The 27,581-nt window shown below is 45.6% G+C and overlaps 2 protein-coding genes across 4 annotated transcripts in view; both read left to right on the top strand.

The window, feature by feature from the left end:
- The window catches only part of DOP1B (DOP1 leucine zipper like protein B), a 46,466-nt gene extending 42,947 nt beyond the window's left edge, over window positions 1-3,519 (top strand). For both annotated transcript variants that reach the window (XM_032101148.1, XM_032101147.1), the window contains exons 36-37: window positions 416-545; window positions 838-3,519. In XM_032101148.1, the coding sequence (XP_031957039.1) occupies window positions 416-545; window positions 838-1,095 (388 nt within the window). In that variant the 3' untranslated portion in view covers window positions 1,096-3,519. The remainder of the gene's footprint in view (window positions 1-415; window positions 546-837) is intronic.
- Window positions 3,520-6,655: 3,136 nt separating this feature from the next.
- On the top strand, window positions 6,656-26,572 carry MORC3 (MORC family CW-type zinc finger 3). Of its 2 annotated transcripts, none has more exons than XM_032101145.1 (17): window positions 6,656-6,744; window positions 11,992-12,064; window positions 13,306-13,438; window positions 14,481-14,695; window positions 14,986-15,133; window positions 15,393-15,540; window positions 15,628-15,759; window positions 16,005-16,124; window positions 16,528-16,625; window positions 18,413-18,517; window positions 18,627-18,749; window positions 18,861-18,935; window positions 19,518-19,560; window positions 20,522-20,706; window positions 21,209-22,040; window positions 22,154-22,317; window positions 24,227-24,928. In XM_032101145.1, the coding sequence occupies exons 1-17, from the start codon at window positions 6,706-6,708 to the stop codon at window positions 24,279-24,281; spliced, it is 2,688 nt and encodes an 895-aa protein (XP_031957036.1). In that variant the 5' UTR covers window positions 6,656-6,705; the 3' UTR covers window positions 24,282-24,928. The 2 variants fall into 2 exon arrangements, with proteins under 2 accessions (XP_031957036.1, XP_031957035.1); XM_032101144.1 differs by lacking the exon at window positions 24,227-24,928 and adding an exon at window positions 24,935-26,572 and having other exon boundaries at window positions 6,706-6,744.
- The last annotated feature ends 1,009 nt before the right edge of the window (window positions 26,573-27,581 follow it).

The following is a 27,581-nucleotide window of genomic DNA, read 5'->3' as shown; positions in this document are numbered from 1 at the left end:
TCTTCTCCTCTGTTCCCTTATCCCTTAAAGGAATCCTGTTTTCCTCAAGATTGCATTTTGCCTTTCATCAGTTCCTCCTACAAGTGGTGATATTGAGATCAATGGAATTTAGGGGATTTGGGAGAATAATTTGGTCTTGGTATAGGAGGATTTCACCATCGTTTTTAGGGCATTCCTTAACTTGGAAAATTGGGAGAAGAGAAAGGTGGAGATTGTTTCACATCTGCCACACACCTGGGAATGTTTTGGAGCTGGCTGTATTTAAATATTGACAAATTAGTAATGTGATAGTTCATTAATAGCAAAAAAGAACATTTATGACAGATCTTTCTAGAAACAACCAGTGCTGCACTAAACCAGGCATGATGCAAACAAGGGTTTTCATCTTCTCAAGGAATCAATCCATTTGTTCCAGGTACAAATGGGCCTTCGTGCCAGAGGTGGACACGGAATCATCTCCTGTCACCTCTCACCTGGTGGAAAACCACCAGGAATGCAGACCCCACATCGTGAGGATCATGGATCTGCTCAAGATGAAATATGGGGTAAAGAAACTTCTCCTTTCTTTTTCTTTAATCCATTAACTTACTTTTCCAAACACAAGATTTAAAGTCATTCAAGGGATTTTTAGATATTCCCTGTGAGGAAGGGGAAAAGGCTGCCCAGAGCAGCTGTGGCTGCCCCTGGATCCCTGGAATGTCCAAGGCCAGGTTGGATGGGGCTTGGAGCAGCCTGGGACAGTGGAAGAGCTCATGGATGAGCTTTAAGGTCCCTTCCAACCCAAACCATTCTTTTTCATTTACCTTTAGTAAATCCCAGATCTTTTTTTCCTTGCAGAACCCAAACCACCCAGAGGGAATTCCCAGGAATCCCAGATTCCCCCTGCTGACCCTGCGCTCTGTATCCAGCATCACCCAGCTGCTGCCTTTCTTCCAGACTCTGTGCTGGGCATTCACAGCACGTGGCAGTGACTCCCAAAATTCCCAGCCCTGCGCAGCTGTCTCCATGGATTCTGGTGGCAGCAATGGCATCAGGATCCTGCAGCAGCTGGAAGACAGTGTGGAATGTGACTTCCTGGAAAACATGGAAAGTTGAGCCTCATGTGGGACCCTCGTGGTGGATCAACAGCAAATACAAGGAAAGCTTGGCTGAAATTCCTGTTTTTCCCCCAGATTTCCAGCTACATTTTGGGATTCTCCCTGCTGTTGCAGAGTGCTCTTCAATTATCCAGGAGCTGGTGGTAAAAAGCAGGAATCTCTAGTTCCTGTGGTGGGGAAAAAAGGGCAGTTTGGTGGGAATTTCTCAGAGTTACTGTATTTTCCTTGTTTTCCATGGGAAGGATTAAAGACATTTTGTAAATAAGGGAAGAATATTTTTGACTTGGTGGAAGTAGCAGCTGCCCTGTGACTTCTCCAGGACTGTGAAGTGCTTTTGGAACTGTGTTCTGAAGGAAAATTGAAGGAAAATCCAATGTTGCATGTCAGTGTACAATCAGTTTGAAGGTGAGTCATTTGCTGAGGTGAAAGCCCCTCAATTCGGCCTAAACTGAGCAAATCCTAAACAAGTCCCCCAAATTCCTCACAGGTGGATTTTCTAAGTCTCAGCATTGTGCAGAGAACTGCAGCTTTGCCATGTCTGTAATTCCAGCTCTGTGCTAGAACAGCATCTTCAGGCTTAGCAATTCCTAATGAAACAGAAATGTGCATAAATCACGAACCTATGCAGGGACACTTTGTAATCAGCATTGCTTGAGGGGCTTTAGATTTTAATTAATGGATCGAAATATTAAAATTCTTTTTTTTTTTTTTTTAATTAAAAACTTTGGTTCTTTCAGTGACTCAGGTCACTGCAGCTTCTGAAATGCAACTCAATGAAGATAATGCTGTAAAACCAGAAATTGCTGTATTCCATCAGCTTAACTAAAATGAAAATAATATTTTTTTTTTTCTTTGTAAAAACACTTTTGGTACAGAAGAATGTATTTGGCTGTTCCTGGATGGTGAGAGAGGTAGGGAGATCACCCCAGTGCTTCTGCTTAATTAAAAAGCATTAATGAAAAGGGAAATACGTGGTTTAGTGTCAGTAGGTTGGGATCCAGTGATTTATTTTTCCCAAACTCCCAGAACAAACATGGGAGGCTTCTCTGCAGTGGCTTTTAGGTACAGATGGATGAGGTTCTCATCTTGGGATTATAAACTAAAATAATAAAACATCCTTTACTCTGCTAATACTGGAATGCTGCACAAATATAAAGCCACAATAGGCTTATGCTAAACTTATTTAAATTCTTTACACTTTTACAGTGAAGGAAGGTGGTGGACTGAGGTGTGGTCATGAAGAATGTGAATTATTTGTATTAATATAATTTATTAATGGTCTATAATGCTGTTGGAATGAGCACAAGTGAAAAGTTACCCTTTGAAAGCATTACTTGAGTATTGGAGCAGGCCACTTTTTTTAAAATGTTGGTGTTTATTTCCAACCTATCTTCAATAATTTTTATGGATAATATGAATACTCAGGAGGATTTGGTAGTTTTACTTTCAGTTTCCTGCTGGTTGCATTCTATACTTGGATATTTCCCTTAAAATGCTGATAAAGGAGAGCAGGGCTAGATGGGATATTGGCCAGGAATCATTCCCTGGGAGGGTGGGGAGGGGCTGGGATGGAATTCCCAGAGCAGCTGTGGCTGCCCCTGGATCCCTGGCAGTGCCCAAGGCCAGGCTGGACATTGGGGCTTGGAGCAGCCTGGCACAGTGGGAGGTGTCCCTGCCCATGGCAGGGGTGGCACTGGATGGGCTTTAAGGGCCTTTCCAACCCAAACCATTCCAGGATTCCATGATTCTATTATTCCGTGATTTTATCAAATGGCTATTAAAATCTAAGACAACTTTTTGTCATTAAAAGTTCTGTAAAATTTAGTATCTAAACAGATCTTGTGTAATTATCAACAGCCTGGGGATAAGGAGGATAGGTCTCAACTAAAAAAAGCCCTGCTTGAGTGCTGGAGGGGCACAGTTCCACAGGCCCAAAGGGGAATATTTTACTCCTTCATTCCATAACTTTATTGCTTTTCCATGTGGGACTAACAGTAGCTGTTTTCCCCTTATGCTCCTGCTGATAAATCCACTGAGGAAGGGCTGTCCTGCTCTAAGCTGGTCCTACCAAAGCAGAACAACTTCACTGTCCATGAATCTGGAACAGTTTTGCCTGGAGCTCCAGCCCAGGAGAGGAAATGCTTTTGCTTTGCTGTGCTTTTGCTTTTTGGTCTAACCAAGCTCAGCTTTATCTTTCGGATGCGCCAGCTCCGATACAGCAGAGCCACAGTGCACAGAGGGAGACTTTGAAATATTCCAAAGGATTTCATTTCCCTGAAAGAAAAAATTAGGAGGTGCAAGCAAGGTAAACTGCTGAAGAGCAGCAGGACTTGAAGTGTAGAGCATTAAGTGATGGTTGTGTATCCCATACCATATATGAATGTAATTCTTCTAATAATATTAAATGTTATTTTGCAATACCTTTTCAAATGCAGTTCTTATTTTTCAACCTTCCTTCACTGCTCATTCACCAACTTTTTAATTTTTATCTGACTCTGGAAAAGCTCCCAAATTCAATTCCAGAATCATTGGAAATGATCTCCAAGACCATCAGGTCCCAGCCGTGCCCGATGCCCACCTTGTCCCCAGCCCAGAGCACTGAGTGCCACCTCCAGCCCTTCCTGGGACACCTCCAGGGATGGGCACTCCAAACCTCCCTGGGCAGCTCTTTCCAAGTCCTGACCACCCTTTCCAGGAGTTAATTCCTCCTGAAAATCCCATTTTAGGGGATGAGGGCTCTGTATCCCAGCAGCAGAGCTCACTGCTGGCCCCTGCCTTGGGGGAGGCTGTGCTGCTGCCTCCCTTCCCTTCTCATCATCACACGGCCCTGCTGCTCCACCTCCTGTATCCCTGCTTTTACATCCCTGGAATTCCCACACTGAGATCCCTGTCCCTGCCTGGGACAAGCTTTCTGTTGTGACTGGAACATGGAGCACGTGGAGGCAGCTGCTGCTGCAGGGATCGTGGATCCTGTATGGAGGGAGAGACTTCCCAGGGAATCGGGGGCTGCTGCTGCACAACTCCAGCCTGAACATTTTCACATATCCAAGGGAAATGCCCTGGAAGTGCTGCCTTTCCTCCAGAGGGAAGAAAACTCTTCTGTACCGTGAGCTTTAACACCTCAGGCTGGAGCAGCGTGGTTTAAATGACTCTGGGAAAGCTGCTTTTCAGATTTCACCCTTCCCCTGTATCCAGGGCCTCCCCTGGAATATGGTGTGAGGGATTGATGTGGATGTGCCAAACACCGAGAGCTGTGGAGCCATCCAAGGATTGTTGGTAAGGACACATTATGAGAAAGAACAGGATGTGGCCGGGGAAGGGGCCATGAGGAGGTGGAGCAGCAATTTCTGGGACAAACGGCATTGTTCTGGCTCCTGGAGATCAGCACAGGCACAGGGATGAGGTCAGGGAGTGGGTAAGGACTGTCAGACAAAATTCCCAGATGCTCCTCCAGGGTCACCCTGCTCTGCTCCAGGAGACAACCTTGGCTGCTGGGGTCAAAGAAGAGAATCACGGAATCATCAAGGCTGGAAAAGACCTTTAGGCTCTGTCACGGTCCAGTTCTTAAAGTTCTTAAAAATGCCTCTGCCTGAATTAAGGTGCAAACGATACTATATGCCAAAGTCAATAGTAGGTGATAGTAAATATGAGAGGGGAAAGAAAGAGATAGAAAATAGGTGTGGGGGGAGACAGAAAGAGAGTGACAGAGACAAACTAAAGAAAATAGCACCATCCGTGGATCCCAACGCTGGACTTCTGGTGGTGATGGTCCCACAAAAAGCACAGAATCCCATGGGTTAATAGAGCTCAGGCCAGGCGGGAATGCCCGGGTGTGTCCCCTGGTGGGGGAGTTTGTCACTTACAGCAGACTCTGGATCTGTTGCATCCCGTGCAATCCTGTGGTGCAAAGCCTCTGGGGAGCCTTTGGGGGGTCTTTGATGGATTCTGACACCCCCTCAGCTGCCTTTCACGTCAATGTCCTGTGGATGTGGCCTGTGGGGTCGGGGGTTCCACGGCTGGGCCGGTTTGTGTAAGGGAGGATGGGTGTTCAGTGCCTCTGAGCAGAGGTTACACCCCAAACCTCCCCGCCCTCTCTGTGTAAACCTGGCCTCCGCGGGCTGTGGAAGAATCTCCGCTGTGTTTGGCTCTTTCGTGGACGCATTCCTCTCCCTCAGCCTTGTTTGTTTTTCCCGAGGCTGGGATGATTGAACAATAGCGTATCTAGGCAGCTTAACTTACAGTCCAAAGTCCCACTCACATATCCCCAGGGAGGCTTCTGTGGTTGTAGCTTCTTTGCACAGTTTTTGTTATAATGGGCAAAACTCTTTCATAACAATGTTTAAGGCATGGACCATTTCAATCCCAGCACCACCATCATGTTCACCATTAAACCCCATCCCCAAGTGCCACATCCACAAGTTTTTTTGAACGTTTCCAGGGATGGTTACTCCACCACATCCCTGGGCATCCTGTTCCAATGCTTTACTACCCTTTCCAGGAAGAAACGTTTCCAAGTATCCAACCCGAGCCTGCCCTGGCCCAGCCTGAGGCCGTTCCCTCTCCTCCTGTCCCTGTTCCCTGGCAGCAGAGCCCGACCCCCCCGGCTGCCCCCTCCTGTCAGGGACTTGTGCAGAGCCACAAGGTCCCCCCTGAGCCTCCTTTGCTCCAGCCTGAGCCCCTTTCCCAGCTCCCTCAGGAGTTCTCCAGCCCCTTCCCAGCTCCCGGAAGCAGAAGAAATGCGAAAGCAGAAACTGCGCTGGGGAGCCGGACAGGGACACGCCGAGAGTCTGCCTGGAGAGCAGCAGCGCTGTGGGAAAGTGCCCCGGTGGGAAAAGCCCTGGGGGTGCTGGTGCCAGCGGCTGGACACGAGCCCAGGGGTGCCCAGGTGGGCAGGAGGCCACTGGCCCCTGGGCTGGATCAGGAATTGTGTGTCCAGCAGGAGCAGGGCAGGGATTGTCCCTCTGTGCTAGGCACTGAGAGGCCCCTCGAGGGCTGTGCCCAGTTCTGGCTCCTGCAGGAGAGCCCTGGAGGGGCTGGAGCGTGTCCAGGGCAGGGAAGGGAGCTGGGAAGGGTCTGGAGCCCCAGGAGCGGCTGAGGGAGCTGGGAAAGGGGCTCAGGCTGGAGCAGAGGAGGCTCAGGGGGGACCTTGTGGCTCTGCACAAGTCCCTGACAGGAGGGGGCCGCCGGGGGGGTCGGGCTCTGCTGCCAGGGAACAGGGACAGGAGGAAAGAGCTTTAAGCTGTGCCACGGGAGGCTCAGGTTGGACACCAGGAGGAATTTCCTCTTGGAAAAGGTGATCACGCATTGGAAGGGAGTTTGGAGTCCCTATCCCTGGAGGTGTCCCAGGACGGCCTGGAGGTAGTGCTCTGGGCTGGGTGACAAGGCGGGGATCGGGCACAGGCTGGACTGGGTGATTCCGGAGCCCTTTTCCAGCCGGAACAATTCCACGCCTCCGTTTCCCCTCCCACCGCCCTCAGCCCCGGCCCCGCGCGCCGGGGAGGGGGCGTGGCCTCGCGCCAAGCCCCGCCCCCCGCGTGCGCGCGCCCGGCGCCGGAAGCGCCAAAGGGCCCCGGGGAGGCGGAAGCGCGCGCGGGGCCGCGGCCTAAAGATGGCGGCGAAAACACAGGGAGGGATCCGCTTGAGCGCGGTGAGTGTGAGGGGGCGGCGGCACCGCGGCCGGCCGGGGGGAGCGGCCTGAGAGACCAGCTCGTTCCAAGCCGCTGCCATGGGCAGGGACACCTTCCATCATCCCAGGTTGCTCAGAGCCCCGTCCAAGCTGGCCTTGGACACTTCCAGGGTCACTCCCTCAGCGAGGGCGGGGAGCGCCGCCTCGTCTTTCCGGGGGGACGTGGGGCCGGGAGCTTTCCCGCCCTTATCCCGGCTCAGATCCTGGAAAATTAAGTTATATCGGTCCGGCTGGGCTGTGCTGAGGGGACGGTGAGGGCTGGGGGTGGGCTGGGTGTTGGGGGCGGGTTTTCCCAGCCTCTGGTGAGCGCCGTGACCTCTAATTGCCAACTTGTAACTTCAAATCTTAACTACTTTTATTGCAAGCGGCCTAATTACATTTTAACTCTAATTACAAATAAGGGGGGTGAATGTTCACGCAGTTAAATGCTCCTGTGTTGTGCTTTTCAGTTGCAGTATTGTTGCCGAGCTGTTGCGGCAGTTGGTCGTTTCTTTATTTGTGCTGATATAAATGAAGTTAAAGCTGCTTTTTCAGATGAAACAGGAGGGTTTTTTTCAAGTCAGTGCCTCTAAACCTCACCTTGAGCTACACCTGGCTCATCACCTTGCTTACAGAATGGTGGAAAGAAGCACGAGTACTACGATGAGTAACTTAGCAAATATTTGAGTGAAAAAGGTGTGTTAGGATATGCTCAGCACTGCTGGAATTACAGAATCATTTAGGAGGAGAAAAACCTCCAAGATCCTTGAGTCCAACCTCTGTCTGAAATTTTATCACCTAATATCAATTGATGTTATCTGAATTTCAATTTATATTACCCTAATAAAAGTTGCCTTGATTCTAGAGACGAGCTCTAAACATCATCTTCTTGAAGTTCAACAATTGCATTTTGATTGTGATTTCAGGCCTTTAATTCTTGCAAGTGTTTAAAATCCACAGATGGTGTGATATTTTATTAGAGCTGGGTTGTTCTGCTTGTTCAGATAAAGACTTTGATTTATTATTACTTTTTGGACATATCATGAGTCTTCTTGAGAGAAGAAAGTACCGATAATCAGCCTTTGCATCTGGCAGTTCAGAGTTTCAGATCATTCTCAGGTTGAAATCACTTTGGCAAGCTGCACTCTCAGAGGTACAAACGAAACAAGATGCCCTTGGTAACTTTCTGAATTATTTTTAGGCTGCTCTTTGGTTTTGTCTGTCGCAGGCTCAACTAAGAATTTGCATTCAGTGGCTTTCCAGTGAAAGCTGTGGGTTTTGTAGGGTTGTTGGGGTTTTTTTTTTCCTCAGGTGAAGCAGCTGATGCAGTTTGGGGCAGGTTTGTAAAAGGCTTTGTAATCCAGAGAATGGTGGGGAGAGCTGATGGTCCCAGTTCTTTGGGAATAGAAAGTATTTCCCGTGGTTTCAAAAGCACTTCCAAACAGCACAGGCACTTGGAAGGCCTGGTAACTCATTCCCACGCTGGAATTTCTCTCCTGCTGTTGCTCTGGCAATATTTTTGTCCAGCTGAACAATGAAGCAGCTGAGGGAGGGGATCCAGGTTAATATTTTAAGAGCGGCTTTTACTTTGGATCGGTCCCTTGATGTGGTTCATTGCACAGTCGTGGAACTGGGATTGTGTAGCTGGGAGGGAGAGGAGGAAAAATTTCGAGAAGTTTCAGGAGGAATTTCTTCCTGGAAAGGGAGGTCAGGCCTTGGAAAGAGCTGCCCAGGGAGGTGTGGAGTGCCCATCCCTGGAGGTGTCCCAGGAAGGGCTGGAGGTGGCACTCAGTACTCTGGGCTGGGGACAAGGTGGGCATCGGGCACAGCTTGGGCTCAGTGGTCTTGGACGGCTTTTCCAACCTAAACAATTCCGTGAAAATGGCAGTGTTGTTCCCAAGAAGTTGTTACATAAGTGGAGGATAAACCAACATGCATTTTTCCACTCAAATGTGGGATAAGTTACTGCAGTGATGCCGTGTAACAAAACAGAAATTTATTATGTGCAAGCAGTAAGTTCCAAAATGAGGCAAACTCTGCAATGGTTTTGGATTTGTGCAAACCTTGGGATCTGCAAGGGATGGGACAGTTCTGGTTTGCTTGGAAAACTAAAATTCCCAAAGCTGCTTGTCATTTTTGAGAGATAAACTGTTTTGTTCTTCAGTATTTGCTGGTTGTAACTGTAGGGGATGCTCTTCTCAGGACACTTTAAGTTCAGATATACCCAGCTGGAAGAAGTGGGACATTTGAGTTGTATTTGGCTGCACTTGGTCTCCGGAGGAAAAATGAAATTACTAAACAAAGCCTACTTAGTAATGAGATATGTTTGGCTGAGTGAGCAAAACAGCTGGATTGGCAAAGTGAGTGTTCATCTGGGGACCAGCTCTTACTGAACGTCAATTAATTATGAGCTAATTAAAGTGGTGCATTGATGAATTAAGTGTAAGGGGACAAATGGACTTAAATATTTCCTGATGAGTTCATCAGGACTTAGGGAGTGGTTGCTGACAGCCGGATTGCTCTGGAGGAAACTACAAAACTGATGGCCTTAACCCACTGTTCTGTTCTTTAATCTGGTTTTGTGCCCTTGTTTCAATGCCTGGTATGATGAAAGCCAGGCTGGATGGGGCTTGGAGCATCCTGGTCTGGTGGAAAGTGTCCCTGCTTGTGGCAGGGATTGGAACTGGATGATCTTTAAGGTCCCTCCCAACCCAAGCATTCTGTAATTCTGTGATCAGATGGTGCTGTCTGCTCTGAGATAACTTTCCCATGAATTTCCTGTGGGATACTTGCTCGCTTTTTGCTGAGGGATGGGAGATGTTAGAGCCAAGACCCCAGTTGTTCCAGTTCCCATCTTCCAGCCCTTCAACGACCTGCTACAATTCCCAGTTCTGGGAACCACCTTCCAGCCTTTCTCAAACCCTCCCCCAAGCAGTGGTCCAGAGAATATCAACGCAATTCTAGTGATGTTGTTTTCAGAATTCCCAGTGGTTCACAGCAGTGAAATGAAGGGTGTGGAGCTGTTGTGTTACACAGGAAGGTTTTATCTCTGTGCACCCAGAATGATTTGGTTCACAGGGAAAAAAGGACATTTATTGGTGATGATGGCACTCTGGGTGACACTGAGGTTCTTTCCATCCTTCCTCAGCATTGTCTGATGGTCAGAGGAGGTGCTTCTTCCTTTTCAGGAGGAATTTCCTCATGGAAAGGGAGGTCAGGCCTTGGCAGGAGCTGCCCAGGGAGGTTTGGAGTGCCCATCCCTGGAGGTGTCCCAGGAAGGGCTGGAGGTGGCACTCAGTGCTCTGGGCTGGGCACAAGGTGGGCATCGGGCACAGCTGGGCACAGCTGGGCTGGGAGGGCTTTTCCAGCCTCAGGGATTCCATGAGATTCCCAAGTGTGAGTTGATGCCTCTGTCAAAACCACAGTCAGGACTTCTTGCCAGGTCTGTATTGCTGAAATTCCAGTGCCAGCAGGGAATCCTGCACTTCCAGCCTCCTGTGTGGCTGGAGTTGTTCTGTGTTTCAGCAGGGAGCTGATCAGATGCAAATCCCTGAATGTGCATCCCTGTGGTGGGTTGGGATTTTTAAAAGTGATTTTGTTTTGCCAAGAAGGGACTTCAGGTGGGAAAAATCCCACTAATTGTTTGTTGTGTGTTTTGATCCTGAAGCTTAGAAAACAAAGGAGCAGATGCTGCCAGTTCTGTGGAAGTGAAGAGAATCACCCAGGGATCTGAGGATCCCCTGAGTTCCTGTACAGCAGAGGGAGAAATCCAAAGATCCTTTTGCCCACGTGCCATGGCACATGTGAGGTTTCCATTAATAGCCCAGAGGAATTTTCTCTCAGATTCAAAATTATTTGGAAGCATCTGTTGGGGGCACCCCTGCTTAGCCTGACTCAGTGCACCAGATTTTGTAAACCTGGAGCTCTGCAGCACAGATGGCAGCGAGGAACGTGGTGTCTGTTCCCACTTGTGCTCCAGAGAGAAGTGCAGGGATTAAGTTGCAGTTGGAAGTGTGTCATGTGCTGCTGTGACCTGAGAATCAAGGTGATGTTTCTGTTGCTCTGAACCAGGGGTGTTACTGCTCCCTCTGCCTTCCTCCTGCTCTGGTACCTGGTTTGTGACTCTAGGATTTGCTTTTAGCATCATTCCTTTTCAACTTGGAGCCTTGAAGTGGTTGCTCGCTTTTATTTGAGCTTTACTTTTATTTACACTTTATACTGTTATAAAAGTGCTTGTCAGTGAGTAACCGTAAAAATTAAGTATGGATGTGTACACAGTATTTTAAAACATCTTTCTGATTTTATGTGTATAATAATGTGGATTATATTCTGGTTTTTGTGTAACTCAGTGGTACAAGGGCTGTTTTCAGTGTTATGTGTCCATAGGTGCTGCTTTTTCTGCCATCAGCACAACTCTGGCAGTAGGGCTCGAGCCAATTGGTGCAGGGGGGTTTGTGTTAAAGGCCTTGTGAAAAGTGTAACCACAGATTTCCTCAGTGATAATGCAAACACAACTATCAGTTGCAGCAGTTAAAATTTCACCAACAGTTGCATGGACAGATCCTTAACTTACATGGATATTTAGTTCTGGTTTTCCTAGTCTTGAAGTGAATATATGTGAACCTAGGATGGGATGCTTGGCAATGCTTTTGTCACTAAGTTACATCCCATAAAGAGGTGCTTTTTTGCGTATTCCCACCTAATTCTGGTAGTGGCTGTGCCTTTGGTTACATAAAATGTGTGAGATCCAACTGCTTAAAGCACAAAGCACCCCTGGAGAGGGTCTGAGAGGTGATTTTGGTCACTGTGGGCACAGACAGTGACCCACGGAGGGTATTGGGTGCTGCTCACTCTTGGCATGAAGTTTGAATCCTGGTTTAAGATGTGAGTTTTTAACATCTGAGAGCTTCTCTTAGTGGATTTGGAACCACAGCTTTGATGTTTTCTATAGTCCCTGCCATCATTATATACTAGTAGTTCCTTATATTTCTATAAAGATGAAGACTGCTAGGATGACAATATAACCCATGCTCAGAATATGCTGAGACTGTGCTGGATTTTCTCTTCAAGAGCTGAATCAACGTTCCCTGCCAATACCCAGAAATAAATTCAATTACAGCCTTTTGATGGGGGTGTCCAAAACAGCTTCATGGAATGTTCCTTCCTTTAACAGACTGTTTTCTGCCTTGGAGAGCACAAACTAATGCCCTTGCTTGTGGTTTATTCCAGCTGTGCCCAAAGTTCTTGCACACCAACTCCACCAGCCACACCTGGCCCTTCAGCGCAATTGCAGAGCTCATAGGTAGGTGATCAATAGCTTGGAATAATTTTTGTTCCTTGTTACAAAACCTTTTTCCTTCAGGTAGAGGAAGACCCGGCTGAAGATCCTCAGTGTTTTGCTCTTTGTTCTGGTCCTGTTACCTGCATTACCTGGGGCTTGTGCATCTCTTTATTAGCTCCACCTTGCCTTTGATTTTGAACAGAATTTAACGGGACATGTCCAGTGTTCCTCTTTTCCACAGTCAGGGAATGATGAGCAGCCTTCCCTTCCCACACCTTCCCACACCTTCCCACACCTTCCCACACCTTCCCACACCTTCCCACACCTTCCCACACCTTCCCACACCTTCCCACACCTTCCCACACCTTCCCACACCTTCCCACACCTTCCCACACCTTCCCACACCTTCCCTTCCCCCTAACAAAAGAAAAGAGGGATTTTTCAGCTGGATGAGGCCAAAGCTGTCGTAAAGGAGGAAACCAGAGCCCTGTGGCTGTGGAAAGGACTGGCTGTTTTGGGAGTAAAATATGTTAAATCATTTCAGCTCTTTTAACACTCCAGCTACTTCCAAACTTTCAGGTGTACCTGTACATCCTCTTTTGTGATGCTGAAATACATTTTACAAAATATTTCACTGTGATGCAATTTGGACTTAAAGTTTGTAGGAAGGAACCTGCCAAGCTGCAGTTCCTTTTATTGGCTTGAGCTGTTTTATGTCTCTCAGTTGAACCTGCAGAACAGGCAGTGAGGCAGAGGTGCCATCACATCCCACCTTTCCTCCCTCCTCACAGATCCCAGGGGGATGAGGGGAAGAGATGGAAGAAAGTGGTGTTGGGGCAGATGGGGTTGGGCCTGGCTTTGCTGCCAGGAGTGGTTTGTGGTGTTCTGGTTTCTGTTGCACTCATGTTTCACTCTTTCACATCCTGTAAACACAAATTTGAGTCTGAAGCATTTTGCAGTTCCCCTCTGCAAGAGCTGAGAGAAAGTAAACATTGCACCAGCTGCTCTGCAGACAGGAAATGAAACTGGAACCTTGTCTTGCTTTCATTTTCTGTTCTCATGTGAGCTGCTCACCTCCAGCTACACTTTTTGCCTCTGTGTTGCTGCCATCGATAATCTGGGGAATTTTGTGCTGGTTTGGGTGAGGTTCTCCTGGTTTAGATGCAGCTGTTCCATCCCAACATTTTTAAAATGTGTTTGCACTTAAACAGTTGAATTTGTGCTGTTTAGTCTCCCACCCTGTTTGCTCTCCTTGCCCTCAGATAATGCCTATGATCCAGATGTGAGCGCCAAGCAGATCTGGATTGACAAAACCGTCATCAATGACAACATCTGCCTGACATTCACGGATAATGGGAATGGGATGAACTCGGAGAAGCTGCACAAAATGCTCAGGTAGGCAACCTCTTTACCTGCCTTGTGGAAATTCCAGTTCTGGTTCTGTTACTGCTCAGCTTATTCCTGTTTCTCATCTCTAATTCACTGATTTTGCTCATAAATTCAGCATTTCTGAAGGTAAGTGAATGTCCAGGTGAGACTCCAGAGCAGACAGGTACTACTAAAGCTTCCCTGTAACTTTGTCAGGGAACTTTCACCTCATCGTTTCCTTTTATCCCTTCTCTCAGTGTTCCCTTGATGCTGTGGAAACTCTGTAGTGCCTACTAGTGGAGATAAGGAGAATTCAGAGCTTTTTCTAATTACTATCATCATAATCATTATTATTATTATTAATTGCTTTAGTTTAAGTTAGTGAATGAGAAAAGAAGGGAGATTCAGCTCAAACCCCTTGGAGTATTACTAATAGAAGCTATTGGAGAAGTTTTAATGAATGATAATGTGACTCGTCTTTTTATCTTTAAATATTCTGTGGGGTTTGAACCGATTTTTCTCTTATTTTTACAGTTAGCAAAGAGCTTTCTGTCCAATTTCTCTTTAGGATAAAAAACTGCTCTGCCTGCAGATTTAAATTTGAGTAAGATTGAGTTCAAGCTGTTATTTCTCTGTCAGATACCATAATACCACAGTAACAGCTTCCTAAATTCCATATGCAGTTCCCTGCTTTACTTTAAGTGTGACCTGTAAATGGAAATGGCAAACTTGTGGATCAAACATTTCCTAGGAAGTGGAGAGAGGAAAAAGACAGGGTTAGGGGCTTTTTTTAGAATGCCATAAGAATGCTTTTACACCTAATTCCAGACAGATGGTATTTCTATGCCATACTTAAAAGCTGGACGTGGATTTTCCCAAGTTTTTGCTGTGTGGTTTTAGCAGCATTGTCCAGGTGATTTTAGGATGTAATTGTGCAGGAGTCCCTGACCTCTGAAACAAGAGAGAAACTCGTTGGGTTATGTAATTTGGCAAGTCCTGCACTCGCATCTGCTGAACTCTCAAGTTTTCCAGGGATTTTTCCACTCTCCTCATGTTTCCCATGTTTCAGCTTCGGCTTCAGCGAGAAGTCGGTGATGAACGGCCGCGTTCCCGTGGGACTGTACGGGAATGGCTTCAAGTCAGGATCCATGCGCCTGGGAAAGGATGCCATTGTCTTCACCAAGAATGGGGAGACCATGAGTGTGGGGCTGTTATCCCAGACTTTCCTGGAAGTCACCAAAGCAGAGCATGTCATGGTTCCTATCGTGACGTTCACCAACCAACATATCCTTTCAGCATTCCCAGTGAAGGGTTGTGGGCACATCCCAAATTTGGGAGATAGCATCACCAAAGGAAATCCTTGGCTGCTTTTATGGATGTTTATATCAAAATTTTCTCCTTGGAGAGGAGTCAAAAGGCAAAAAATTCTGTGAGATGCCATAATTTGTTAAAACCTTGAAGCTTGTAGGAGCTCTGAGATGTGGAATGAGAAGCTGGGAAGTGAGTCCAGAAATTTCCTCATTTTTTGGGATCATCACTCCATTCCAAGTCCCTCTCCTTAACACGGTGCCCACGGCAGATCAGTGATCCAGCAGAATCCAAGAACAGCCTCAAGGCCATCCTGACACATTCCTTGTTCTCTACTGAGGAGAAATTACTGGCAGAGCTGGATGCCATCATAGGGAAAAAAGGCACCAGGATTATCATTTGGAATCTTAGAAAGTAAGATAAATCCAGTCTCTTGTCTCTCATTAATTTTACATTTTATTTCAGTGTATGCAAACACAGAAGGGTTTGGGGGTTTTTTGTGTGTGGAATAACTGGAAAAAGGCTGTGGGCACTTAAATAACTGGGAAGCTGGACTCAAAATCTATGAGGAATTCCCCTTTTTTTCCTTCTTTCCTGGCTCCACCACAATACCTCCCCTTGTATTTGCTTTTTTTCCCCTATAATTAATACATTTTTCCATCTTAATTCTTAGAGATAAAAACGACAAACCAGAATTTGACTTTGACAAGGATAAATACGACATCAGAATTCCAGAAGACTTGGATGAAACAGGCAAAAGAGGCTACAAAAAACAGGAGAGACTGGACCAGATTGTTCCAGAAAGTGATTATTCGCTAAGAGTACGTGTTGGAATTTTAAAATTGGATTTATTTGTGGAATAAAAAGGGTGTATATGTTTTAATTTTAATATAATGTCTGTTTTGTAGGCTTACTGCAGTATTTTGTACCTGAAACCAACTATGCAGATCATCCTGAGAGGACAGAAAGTGAAAACACAGCTGGTTTCCAAAAGTTTGGCCTTCATCGAGCGGGATATTTACAGACCCAAATTTCTCAACGTATCCTTTAATATTTCCATTGCTGAGCTGAATTCTGTGACTTGTTATGGCTGGATTCTTCTGGGTGTGTTGCAGTTCCACTGATAAAATTTGGATTGTTTTGGGGGGTTTTTTGGTTTTTTTTGAAGTCATACTGAAGGAATTATCTCAATATAAGAAAAGAAAGTTTTTAGACCCACTCAGAGTAACTCTGGTTTTTGTGTTCCATGAGATTCACCCTATTTTTCCTTAATACCTGCTAAAAGGCCAAAACAGTCAGAATTACTTTTGGATTTAACTGCAGAAACAAAGATCATTATGGAATAATGATGTACCACAAAAATAGACTCATCAAAGCTTATGAAAGAGTTGGCTGTCAGTTAAAGGTAAGAAATTGAGCCTTCAAAATATTTTAACATCTTGACAAATTTCATTCAAATGCTGATTTTAAAAAAGAATATGGATGGAAAGTAGGATATTGATGTATACTTTATAAAATCACATTTTTTGCTGTGTGCAGCAGTTAAAAATCATATTAAATTGTTTGGTTTTGAGGTTGTTTGATACAAAAATATCTGAGCATATCTTTCAGGACAAAAAGAGGGGTGGAAGAGAGGATTTGTTATTTAGGGGGTTTATATCAAGATTCTCTCCTTGGAGAGAAGTCCTAAGCCTAAGAAAATCCTTTTTACCCAATGTAGATGTAGTTAATGATTACCTCCAGCAAACTCTTGCAATATTGGCACGGAATTTGGGTTGGTTTTCCTGATAAACCTTCATTCCTTGCAGGCAAACAACATGGGCGTGGGTGTTGTTGGGATTATTGAATGCAACTTCCTAAAACCAACTCACAACAAACAAGATTTCGACTACACCAACGAATACAGGTATTTTTATCTGCACTTTCTACCCCATATTGTCATTTCCTGGGAAATACTTGATAAAGCTGCTTCTTTAAATAGGAAGAAGAAAAGTTTATGGTGTTCTAGCAAAACCTGGTTTAAATGCAAACAACTCCTTTTAGACCCCTTTTTTCTGCCCCCTCTTTGTCTCCTTCTGTTTCCTTATAAACTTTCTCCCACTCCACGTATCCATACCAGCCTTGTTCCCATGTTTTTCCCTGGATGTTCTTTTCCCTGGCTGTTTCCCTGGCTGTTTAGGAGGAGGCATTTTCCATGTGCCCAACAGTACTTTTCATGTGGATATGGAAATTTGTGATCCCTGAACCATTTCCTGTGTGAGGCACCAACAGTTCCCTTGGCAGAGGGGCAGGAATTGGGAATGCCCTTGGCAGGCACAGTGAGCAGGGAATGTTTTCCACTTGTTGGGCTTTTTTTGAACACTCACATGAAAAGGGGGTTTCCTCAATCCCTTGGGTTTGATTTGTCTGTCAGCCCCCCAATAAATCTGGGACCTTTTGTGTCCAGCCAGTCTGTCCAAAATATAATTAAATCAATATCCAGACAAGTGGGGAGAATCACAGGATCCTTAAGGTTGGAAAAGACCTCCAAGACCTCCAAACCTTTGAGTTCCTGGACATAACTTTGGGGTGGAGGTGTGAGTTAATCTTACAATTAAATTATAATGAACCAAGTTGTTCTGAGGAGAGTGATTTCACCCCAGCTGCTGCTTCAGCAGCAAAACAGCTTCTCCTGTCTTGGCTGCTCTGTGCTTTCTGAGCTTCTGGTCCCGTGGAGTTCCCATTCCTGCAGAGATTCCAGCAGAACCTGGCTGTGGTGTCTCTGCTTTGCTTCACCCTCCTCTCTCTCAGCCTGTGCTTCAGGTTGCTGTGTTAACATCCAGGGACAGATTCCCTGCATGGCAACTGCATTCCATCCAGGAAGCAGAAAGTGCATTTCACCTTTAATTTCAGTACTGTTACACTTTTGTTACAACGGGAATGGAACTTCCCAGCTTTCTCTGATTTTTACCCCCACATTTGGCATGTGAGTGGGCACAGTGATATCACACTTGAAAAGTCTTCTAGAAAGGTTTTTCTGCCAGGAGTGCTCCAGGCTTTCAAAAGATGGTTTTGTTTTGGGCTGGGAAGTTGTGAACCTGATGTAAAGGTGCTCTGCACTTCCTGCCTCCCCAGAAAAGGGATGTGATTTGGAATGTGATCCCATCCATGCATCCCGTCTCATTTCTGCCCTTCTGGTGCCTCCTGGCTCAGCAATCCCTGCCTGGGTTCAGAGGTGACCTGGATCCAAACTCTCTGGGTCACATGAGTTCACTGCACAAACATTTGTGTTGGTTCAAGGCCCGGGGCAGTGTCAGGTGGCTGGGCCTGGTTACTCATCCACTGGATTGCTCAGAGGTGAATTCCACAGGCTGACAGGAGGCTGTCCTCACCTTTAGCTCACCTGTGGGGTTTGTTATTGTTCCTCACCTCTCCCTCCTGTGTGGGAGTCCCTGAGCTGCACGATGAGCCCTGAGCAGGAAACAAAGCTAAAAATGAACCTGGGTGAGACTGGCCTGCTCCTTTAGCAGTGTGGAGACTTTATCCTGCGTTAAAGTGACCAAATGTTTGCCAGCTCCAGCTTTTTTCTCACTGTTGTGCAATTAGAAATACTAAAGTGCTTCATGCCCTTATTCTGTCACTGGAGTTAATAAAGGTTCTTTCTGTGCTAGAATTGGATTATTCAAGGTGGTCTTTCAATTCTTTTCTTTGTAGACTCACGATAGCAGCACTGGGAGAAAAGCTCAATGATTACTGGAACGAGATGAAAACCAAGAAAAACGAGGAATATCCCTTAGCTCTGCCCGTCGAGGAGATCCAGTGAGTCCCACCGTGACGGCAGAGAGCTGAACACACTGTCACTGCTTTATCTGACATGAGAACACTCTGCCATGTGCAAACCCTGATTCATTTTGGTTTTTTACCGCAGGAAACAGCCTGACCAGACGTGGGTGCAGTGCGACGCGTGCCTCAAGTGGCGGAAGCTCCCGGACGGCATCGAGCACTTGCCAGAGAAGTGGTACTGCTCCCTCAACCCTGACCCGCAATTCCGGTAAGGACACAGGCCAGGGGCTCCTCCCAGTCCTTACTGATCACCTGGCAGCAGCAGGGGTGTTCAGCTCTTTCTGTTGTGGGTTTTTTCCTGTTCCTGTCCCTCCCCCAGGAATTGTAATGTGCCAGAAGAACCAGAGGATGACGATTTAATACATCCGACATATGAGAAAACCTACAAGAAAAAGTGAGTTCTGGAGACTTTTACAAGGGGCTCAACACTAAAAACTACCAAGGAGAGCAGTGCAGCAGTTGGGGTGAAAGTCCAGCTCCCACAAGGATGTAGCTCCATAGGAATTGGCAGTGTGGGAATAGGTTGGGATGTCCCAGAAGCAAAATCTGAGGGCTGTTAGGAGACCTTGGCTTTGTTACTTTCAAGGTCCACATTGAGGCAGCTGAAAAGCTCAATACATTTATTTAAGAATTAAAGGGTTCTTTGCTAAGGTGTATTACAGTGTATGACAAAAACTGATTTGGGTAATTGTAATGCTGGCTCACATTCTAGAAAGGAGAGTTTGGGGTTGTTTCAATATTTTAAAAATAAATAATCTGAGAGGGAACTTACTTGAGGTTAAGCTAACTTCAGACCATACAAGCTTCCAGGTTCCTGAGGAAATTTTCATTTAATAAACAAGAGTACTTTGATTATTGTATCTAGCTGAGATGAGGAGTACTGTGTTTGCTTTTAGATCTTAGATTTCGTCTTTATAATGAATGAACAGTTTGAATCTAAGCTTTTAATTTATATTTTTTCCTTGCTGCTGTGCAGGGACAGGGAAAAACTGAAGAGGCGACTGGAGTACAGCCACCAGGTAACTCCTGAAGCTGGCAGGAGCCTGCCCTGGGTACAAATGTCTGCTTTAACATCCAGTTTTACTCTGATGGCTCTGCAGGATTTGCTCACCATGAGGAAACCCAAAATCCCCTTTCTTTGCTGCTCAGTGATGGAAAATCCACCATTTCTGTCTCATTAGGAAAGTGTTTGAGAGGGACAAAGGCCTTTCGCCAAAACTAAAAGATATGTCCGTCACTTGTGGCTGTTTTTATGGCATGAACCCAATTCTTGAAGGGGGATTTGTTGGAGAGAGATGTCATGAGGATATGAAAGTAAAGATACCCTTAAAAGTGGGGATCTCAGGAGGTGGGGATGGACAGAGCTGGAACAGCTACACTTGTGCAAGGAGATGCTCAAATTCAGATTAAATCCAGATGCAGACCAAGGTGTTTGATGGGAATGTCTGAATTGTAACTCAGAATCAAATTTGCTAAGTGTGATTTAATTTCAGTTGCATTCAAAGTCAATTGCTGACCTAAGATCACATCATTTCTAGAGAAGAGATGCTGCATGTGTTGTTTTAACCTATTTATTTCATTTTATTGTTTCTCTGCCATTAGATCTCCCCCAGTACAAAAGTAATTTCTAGAAGTGAAACAAAAATTGCTCATTTTGGGCAAACTGAGTGAACCCTGAGCATCTTTCCCAGGGATGTCTGTCCTGGAGTTTGTGTCTGATGGGCAAACTCCAGACAGAGACACAGCTTGGGAAAAGCTCTTGCCTGGGATTCTGCACAGCACTTTCAAATGGAAAACAGGGATTTGCAATAGTCTAGCCAGCCTTTCTCATCCCAAAATCCTGAGCCTGGGTTCAAGGAGGTACTTGGATATGTAGGTGTCAGAATTTTAGGTGCTGGTATATAAAGAACTGCTTAAATCTATCCCGAAGAATCTACTAATATCTGTTTATTTCCATTCTTAACTTACATTGTCTTATAGATCAATAATGAAATGTTTTTAAAAACATCTGTTTCTTCAAGTAAAGACTTCAAAACATTCTCAACTCCGAATGCAAAGGAAGCTCTTCCAAGATTACTTTTACCAAAATCATCAGATGCTTCTGTTAGAAGATCTCTGCCTATTTTAATTAAAGTATCTTCCCCTCATTTGGATCCTGACAGCAGGTGAGTGGACCTGCACAAAGTAGATTCCTGTTTATTTTTAAAATTAATAACTTCTTAAGGAAAATGATGGTGTTGGGGGCAGCTTCAGCTGCTAAAATTCCTGTGGGAATTCTGGGAGCACAGGAAGCTCCAGGTTAAAGGGACCTGGAGACTTTGTCAAGTACAAAAGTGAATGCAACAAAATGACAAGGAGCATTTTTAGTGATTTGTCTGCTTAGGAGCAGAGTTTGTGTTATCCACAGGCTGTTCTCCTGTAGGGATGTTCCTGGGAATACTGAGTCTGTTTCAGAATAATGTGTGAGTGTGCTGATGGCAGGCACTTGTTTTTACAGGAATTTAGTCTGGCTACACAAATTGAAATCCCCTGCAGGGGGACATCCCTTTCTAGTTCTGGAGTGGTGGTTTTTGAACAGTGCTCAGAAAAACACTGAACATGGCTGGAAACGAATGATTTGGCAGCATCTGAGCAATAAACTGATTATTTTAATGTTTTCCTCCTCAGTCTCAAAAGGAAGACACAGAGTTGTGTGACACCTGTGTCCCTAAAGACACCTCGGCTCGGTGACAAAACATTCAACAACCATGAGGAGGAAGATGATGATGAAGATGTCATCATTTTAGAGGAGAGCAGCACTCCAAAGCCTTCAGCAGATCCTGATGTTCCCGTGGTAAAAACGGAATGTATCTGTTTGGATCAGGAGGAGAAGCAGAATGTAAACTCTCCCGTGGGAGAACCCTGCAGTGCAACCACTTCAGAGGCAAAAAGTGAACAGCTGAGCTCAGCAACACAGACAGAGCTCCCAAACCTGGTGGTGAAAAAGGAAGAGGTGGAAGACATCCCAGTCCAGGTTCCTGTGGCAGGGTTGGAAAGGGAACAGCAGAAGGTGAATGGTGTTCCTGAGACATCTGTAGAGATGGAAAATGAACTGAAAAATCAGCTGCAATTATTGAACAGAGAAAAAGAAATGTACCAAAGCAAATGTGAAGCGTTAACCAAACAAGTGGAAGCACTGGAACAGCAGCTTTTGGAGATGAATAATAAATATGTAAAAAAGGAAATGTGCCATCAGGCAACGGAGACAGTTCCCTCCTTTGGAGAAGGAAGCGCTGATGGGAGGAGTTTGGCCGAGGTGACAGCTCTCTATGAGCAGGCCTTGGGGGAAATAGCAACGCTCAAGGAGCAGTGCAGCACCCTGCAGAACCTAAAGACTGAGTGCAGCAAATGTGCTGATGGTGAGAGCAAGAGTGAGGTGGATGAGATTGCTGTGCAGCTGGATGAGGTTTTCAGGCAGCTGGACAAGTGCACCATTGAGAGAGACAGATACAAAAGTGAGGTATGTTTGTTAAAACACTTCTATCACTTAAATTATCTCTATTTTTACTGCCTTTTCATAGCACACAGCGTTTTGAATAGTTTTGACAGCTTTATTTTTATTTTGATTGCCAGATTGAAGTCCTAGAAGTGGAGAAAAATCAGATGGCCTGTCAGTGTGAGGAGCTCAAGGCAGAGCTGGCACAGTTAAAAGCTTCAATCCCACAGGCTGTAGCACATGCAAATGAGTCTACCACCAGTAAAGTAGAAGACTCTGTAAATTTTTCTGATGGAGAAAGGTATCAGTTTTGCTCTTTCTAGATGTTATTTCAAGATTTTTGCTTGTTGGTTGTATTTGAAATGTTTTGATGAAGGTTATGTCTGATAATTGTATAATAAAATGTGATGCTTGGAATTCTTTTCTACTGCCTTTTGTGACTCCTAACGAATGTTGATTTTTTTTTTTTTTAATCAAGTGATGTTTGTGATTTATGATTTGTGTGAGCAGGGTTAGCCACTGCACAACAGAATGGCAAACTGATACTTCTTAAAGTATCCAAAATGTTGGATAATTTCTGAACACAACTTGCAAACCAAGGAAAGAAAAGGGAGGCAGGAAAGAGGGTGATCATTATTTCATGCTGTGTAATGAACTTCACTTTGCGAATCTGTTTTTCTTTTGAATCAGCTGAAAAAGAGTCTGGATTTGAAACCTTCCTGTATCAACTCCTTGCTGCAGGCAAATCCTGTGGAATCAGGGTCCAGGGCATGTCTTGGAAGGGCTGAAACTTCCAACTAGAGAGCTTGCAGCTCTTGGAAGTGGGAATAGCACACATGCGAAAAAACCCAGAGCAGGAGCTGAGGTCCCAAGGGGGGAAGCATCACCTGTGATAAAAAGGGACTCAGTTAAAGGACCATTTAAACAAATTGATCCCTGGGATAAGAGGCATTTCAGAGGGAGCTGGCCTTGTAGTATCTCCAAAAGTTGACATTCCTGGAAAAAGGCAGTTGTTATGCCCATATTTAGGACAGCCCGAGCTCCATTCTGGCACTGTAGCTTCAATCCTGGGGAAAACATGGAATAAATCTACCTGGAAGCCACCTGCAGCCCCTTGAGAGTCAAAAGGGAGTAAGGACAACCAGCATGGGGTGACTGAGGGCAAACTGGGGATGAGCAGCAAGGCCAGGAATGGAAAAGGCCTTTGCGCCTCAAGTCCTGTGTCCAGTTCTGTGTCACTTCAAAAGGACATTGAGGGGCTGGAGTGTGGCCAGGGAAGGGAACGGAGATGGGAAGGGGCTGGAAAACACATCCTGGCAGGAGCAGCTGAGGGAGCTGGGAAAGGGGCTCAGGCTGGAGCAGAGGAGGCTCAGGGGGGACCTCACTGCTCCCCACAAGTCCCTGCCAGGAGGGGCAGTGAGGGGGGGTCGGGCTCTGCTGCCGTGTGCCAAGGGAAAGGAGGAGAGGAAATGGCCTCAAATGGCACCAGGGGAGGCTCAGGTTGGAGATTGGAAACAATTTTTCCCTGCCAGAGTGGGGAGGCCTTGGGATGAGCTGCCCAGGGAGTGCTGGAGTCACTGTCTCTGGGAGTGCTCAGGAGGAGCCTGGATGTGGCCCTTGGGGACAGGCTTTGGGGTGAGGGTGGAACTGGGTAATCACAAAGGTCTCTTCCACCCCTGAGGATTCTGGGATTCATGGCTTGGGTGACAGACCAAAATGAACTCAATAAATTCCTGATGCCATCAAATTGGAGGGAACTCAGGAGGGCAGAGCTGCTGCTGAGGGACTTTGACAAACTGGAGAAATGGGCTGGGAAAAAAGCTCCTGAAAATTCCACAAGGGCGCCTGGGAAGTGCATGCAGGAGAACCAGCTGGAGACAGCTCCTGGGAAAGCAGCTGGGAGGAAGGTGCCTGGTGGTGCTGGGGGCGTGGCAGTGCAATGTGAGCTAGCAGTGCACTCTGCTGGTGGCACAAACCAGTGCCTACTGGGCTGGACTGGCCAGGGCTGGAGAGTGACTCGTGCTGGGCACTGAGAGACCAACCAGGGAGTGTTGGATCCAGCTCTCGCTCCCTGCTGTGACACTGGCAGAGGGTGGCAGGGGAGTGGAGGATGAGCTGGATAATTTCCAGAGACCCTTTTCAATCATAAAGAAGAAACTTACCCACATTAAAATTGATCTGTCAGCATTAAATTTTATTTTTCCTTATAGCTCTGACTTGTGTTTACTAAAAGAATTAGCAAATAAATGCAGGACTTGGAAGTAACTTCCCCCACAAGTTGATGGAGATATGGCAGCACTGGGAGAACTGGTTATGGAGATGATAAAGGATCTGAGAGTAGAAGGAATTGGGCCACAGAAGGGATGGCTCATGGCAAAACAATTTGATCAGGAAGAGGACACAGCAAGGACATCCAGGAGTGAAACCAAAAAAGGGAGGCACAGCCTTTTCCCTGGAGTATAACTCTTATTTCCTATTCGTATTTTAAAGTCTTTGGACAAATTCCTCCTTCTTGCCTTCTCCTCTCTTTTTCTCTCCTTTTGTTCCTGTGGGTTGTGGTAGTTGGGGTTTCTAAATGGATAAAAATACCAGGATTTAATACTGCTTTGAGAAATAAAGCTGGTGTGGGGTAAAGGATTGTACTAATGCCTACTCAGAAATATTTCTGATGGGAGTTCAGTTTAGTATTGGTTTGAAACTAAGGGAATATTCACCTTCTAGCTGAAAAACTGAAGAGAAGCTTGGAAAAACTGGTACATTTAGAAATAATCTTGATGCAGTTTTACCTGCATCGGTTTTTTTCTTGGTTTATGGGGGTGATGGAGCCTCTCCAGTCTGGATTATCAGTCCAGCTCTGTTAGGTGAAGGACTCTGAGCATTCCACCTCCATCTAATCCTGTCTAATTCTCTCTCCCCAGCCTGAAGCTCCGCTCTCTCCGAGTGAACGTGGGACAACTCCTGGCCACAATCATGCCTGACCTGGACCTGCAGCAAGTGAATTATGACATTGATGTGGTGGATGAAATCCTAGGGCAAGTTGTAGAACAAATGCATGAGATCAGCAGTACTTAATAGCTCAGTGTTTCAGCAGTGTTTTATTGCTCTTCCATTATAACCTTTAGGTTCCAGATTGTAAATAGAGCTGCTTCACTTTATATATTTGACATAGGTGGATCTCTCAGTGTAAATATTCCACATGTTTAGCTGTTCCCTTCACTTCCTCTTCAAGGAGCACTGTCAGTACTGACCGACCCTGATGTACTTAATTAAGGATTTTGCTTTGGAAATGTATTTGTAATTAAATTTGCAGATATTTTTACTATTAGGAATCTTAATACTTTTCTACAGACACCTTTTCATTGACTTTGGATCTTATATAAGCATTAATACCTGTGAGTATTTCCTCTTCCAAAGTAGTGGAATATCTTAGAAATGCAAAAAAACCAACTTCCTTGATTTCCTTCCCAGAGTTGTTGTATCCCAGTGTTGTTCCATTGCTCCCAGCAATGTTCTGTGTTGCATCCATGGGATAGAAATGTAAGTAGTAGGTGAGAATTTGGGGAATATTTGTGTGTTTCTACCAAAAGAATGCTTCTTTAAGGGTTTTATCCTGAAAACTGGTGATGGACCAGTTGGATGGAAGCACTTGGAAAAGGAGGGATGTTTCTTCATCTGTGGTGTAAACTACAGAGTGACCTGGAGCTGAAAATGTTCAACTGCTTTAGACAGTTTTTATTATAGGAAAGGTAAGGGAATTCCTCTTTTTCACATCTCCCCTTTTAGAGTTCTGTGCTCTAAATCTTCCCATTTGTCCATGGAAGATGGGTGGGAAAACCTGGAAGCAACAGTACCGAGAGAAATTCCCAGCCAGCTGCAGGGGTTTCTTTCCAAGTCACTGGGAATGACAAACTGGGTGGCAAAGACAGCAAATCCATCTTTTCCTCTGTGGTGGGACTGGTCACCCAAAGAGCCATCCAGAAAAATGGGTCTTGCTTAAATATAAAAAATAAATTTAAAAAATCATTTGAAAATCATTTAATTAGTGTTCAATATGTTAATTCTTAGGAAGTATCTTGTTGTTTTTTTTTTAATTCAGCCAGTATTGGCTTTTGCACTGCTACTGTCCTGAGTTAATTCCTTGGTGTCCCTTTCAGTTGTAGTTCAGTGGAATTTTTTCCATGGACAGTATTTCAATGGAAGATCTCTCTCTGTGCCAATAAGGGGAATGCACTACTGTTGTACTTTATAAAGGAGAAATTGAATGTTTGATTTGGGAAGAGGTGGCTGTAATATAACTACGTATGACTTTTGCAAAGTTTATATTTCCCATTTCTTGGTGTGTAGCTTTTCCATTTCTTAATCATTATTTATTACGTTTCATCAGACTGTAGCTGAATTTCTTGTAGACAACTGGCAAAATAGAGCACATGTCTATATAAAAAATGGCAAATTTACAATGTACATTTACACTTTGGACAACGGTGGACTTATGGAAATGGTTTCTATTTACTTGTTAAAATGTATTTTTTGTAAAAAATAAAAAGATATAAATCTGAGTTTGCAGAATCTCAGCTTGTGTTCGTTTCTAAATAAACCCTGTGCGGAATGGCTGAAGTGTTGGGTGTTACAAGGAATCCTGGCTCAGTCTGGTGTGGGACTGGGCACACCAGTATGGAAATGGTATGGGAATGTCCTGGAGATGGAAAAAGCAGCACTGTTATAATCCAGGGGCTGTTAATGGAATGGAGCTGAATTTCAGGAAGTTCTGGTGTTGGATACATGGATGTGCTTCCCTGCCTTCTGCTGCAGGAGTGGAAGTTCACCAAGCACGTGGACTTGCACCATCCTGGCTTCCTAAGGGAGGTCCTACTGCCATGGAACTCCTCACGACTTTGTAAAAATAATTTTAAAATCCCCTATGCCGTACACATCCTTCTCCCTCAGCTGGAACGAGGATAAGGAAGGGGTTGGATGGTTGCATCCAGAGGGTTGTGGGTCAGGGTCTGGAGAGCAGCATTGGGGGTCCCTGGGGTGTGGAGACTGGGATTAAGATCGATGGAGATGGATGAGGAGAGGACATCTGTCAGGATTTAGTTCAATAAATGGTCTCAAACACTGCTGAAGGAGGGAGTTCCCACTGGATAACTCACCTAAGACATGGATGGCAAACAGGAAGGTGTATATTCCAGGCCTACATGGAGGGGAAAGGTTTGGGATGAGCACAGCACAGGGCAGATTCCACTGTGCAGACAGTGGGAAAAGTGCAGATTCAACACCAGGAAGGTGCCAGGCTTGGTGAAGCAGATTTGGGTGACCTGTTTGGACAAAAATTCCCACCATGGCAAACTGGGGGAAGAGGAAACAACTGCCATCCCAGTTTGTGGAGGGAAGGGCAGCTGGAGCCGGGCCTCATCCCTCCGTGGGGACAGGCTGCCACCTCTGCCATGGCTGCCCTGCCCAGGGACCTGAAGGGACACTCAGAGCTGTGGCACAGAGGTGGCGAGTCTGGGGGAGATGGAACCACAGCCCCACAGCCCATCCTGGGCTTCTCTTGCAGCCCAACAG

The sequence above is a fragment of the Corvus moneduloides genome, chromosome 2, assembly GCF_009650955.1.
Source record: "Corvus moneduloides isolate bCorMon1 chromosome 2, bCorMon1.pri, whole genome shotgun sequence".
Classification (NCBI taxonomy): domain Eukaryota; kingdom Metazoa; phylum Chordata; class Aves; order Passeriformes; family Corvidae; genus Corvus; species Corvus moneduloides.
Note: the sequence above shows the minus strand (reverse complement) of the source record. Positions and strands in the feature narration are given on the sequence as shown.

What these genes read in the sequence shown, in the direction of transcription:
- MORC3 (XM_032101144.1), top strand. Translation starts at nt 6,706, where the DNA reads ATGGCGGCGAAAACACAGGGAGGGATCCGCTTGAGCGCG. An exon ending in CTGCCCGTCGAGGAGATCCA is followed by an intron (nt 18,518 to 18,626) that starts GTGAGTCCCACC and finishes TTTTTACCGCAG; the next exon opens with GAAACAGCCTGACCAGACGT. An exon ending in AACCCTGACCCGCAATTCCG is followed by an intron (nt 18,750 to 18,860) that starts GTAAGGACACAG and finishes TCCCTCCCCCAG; the next exon opens with GAATTGTAATGTGCCAGAAG.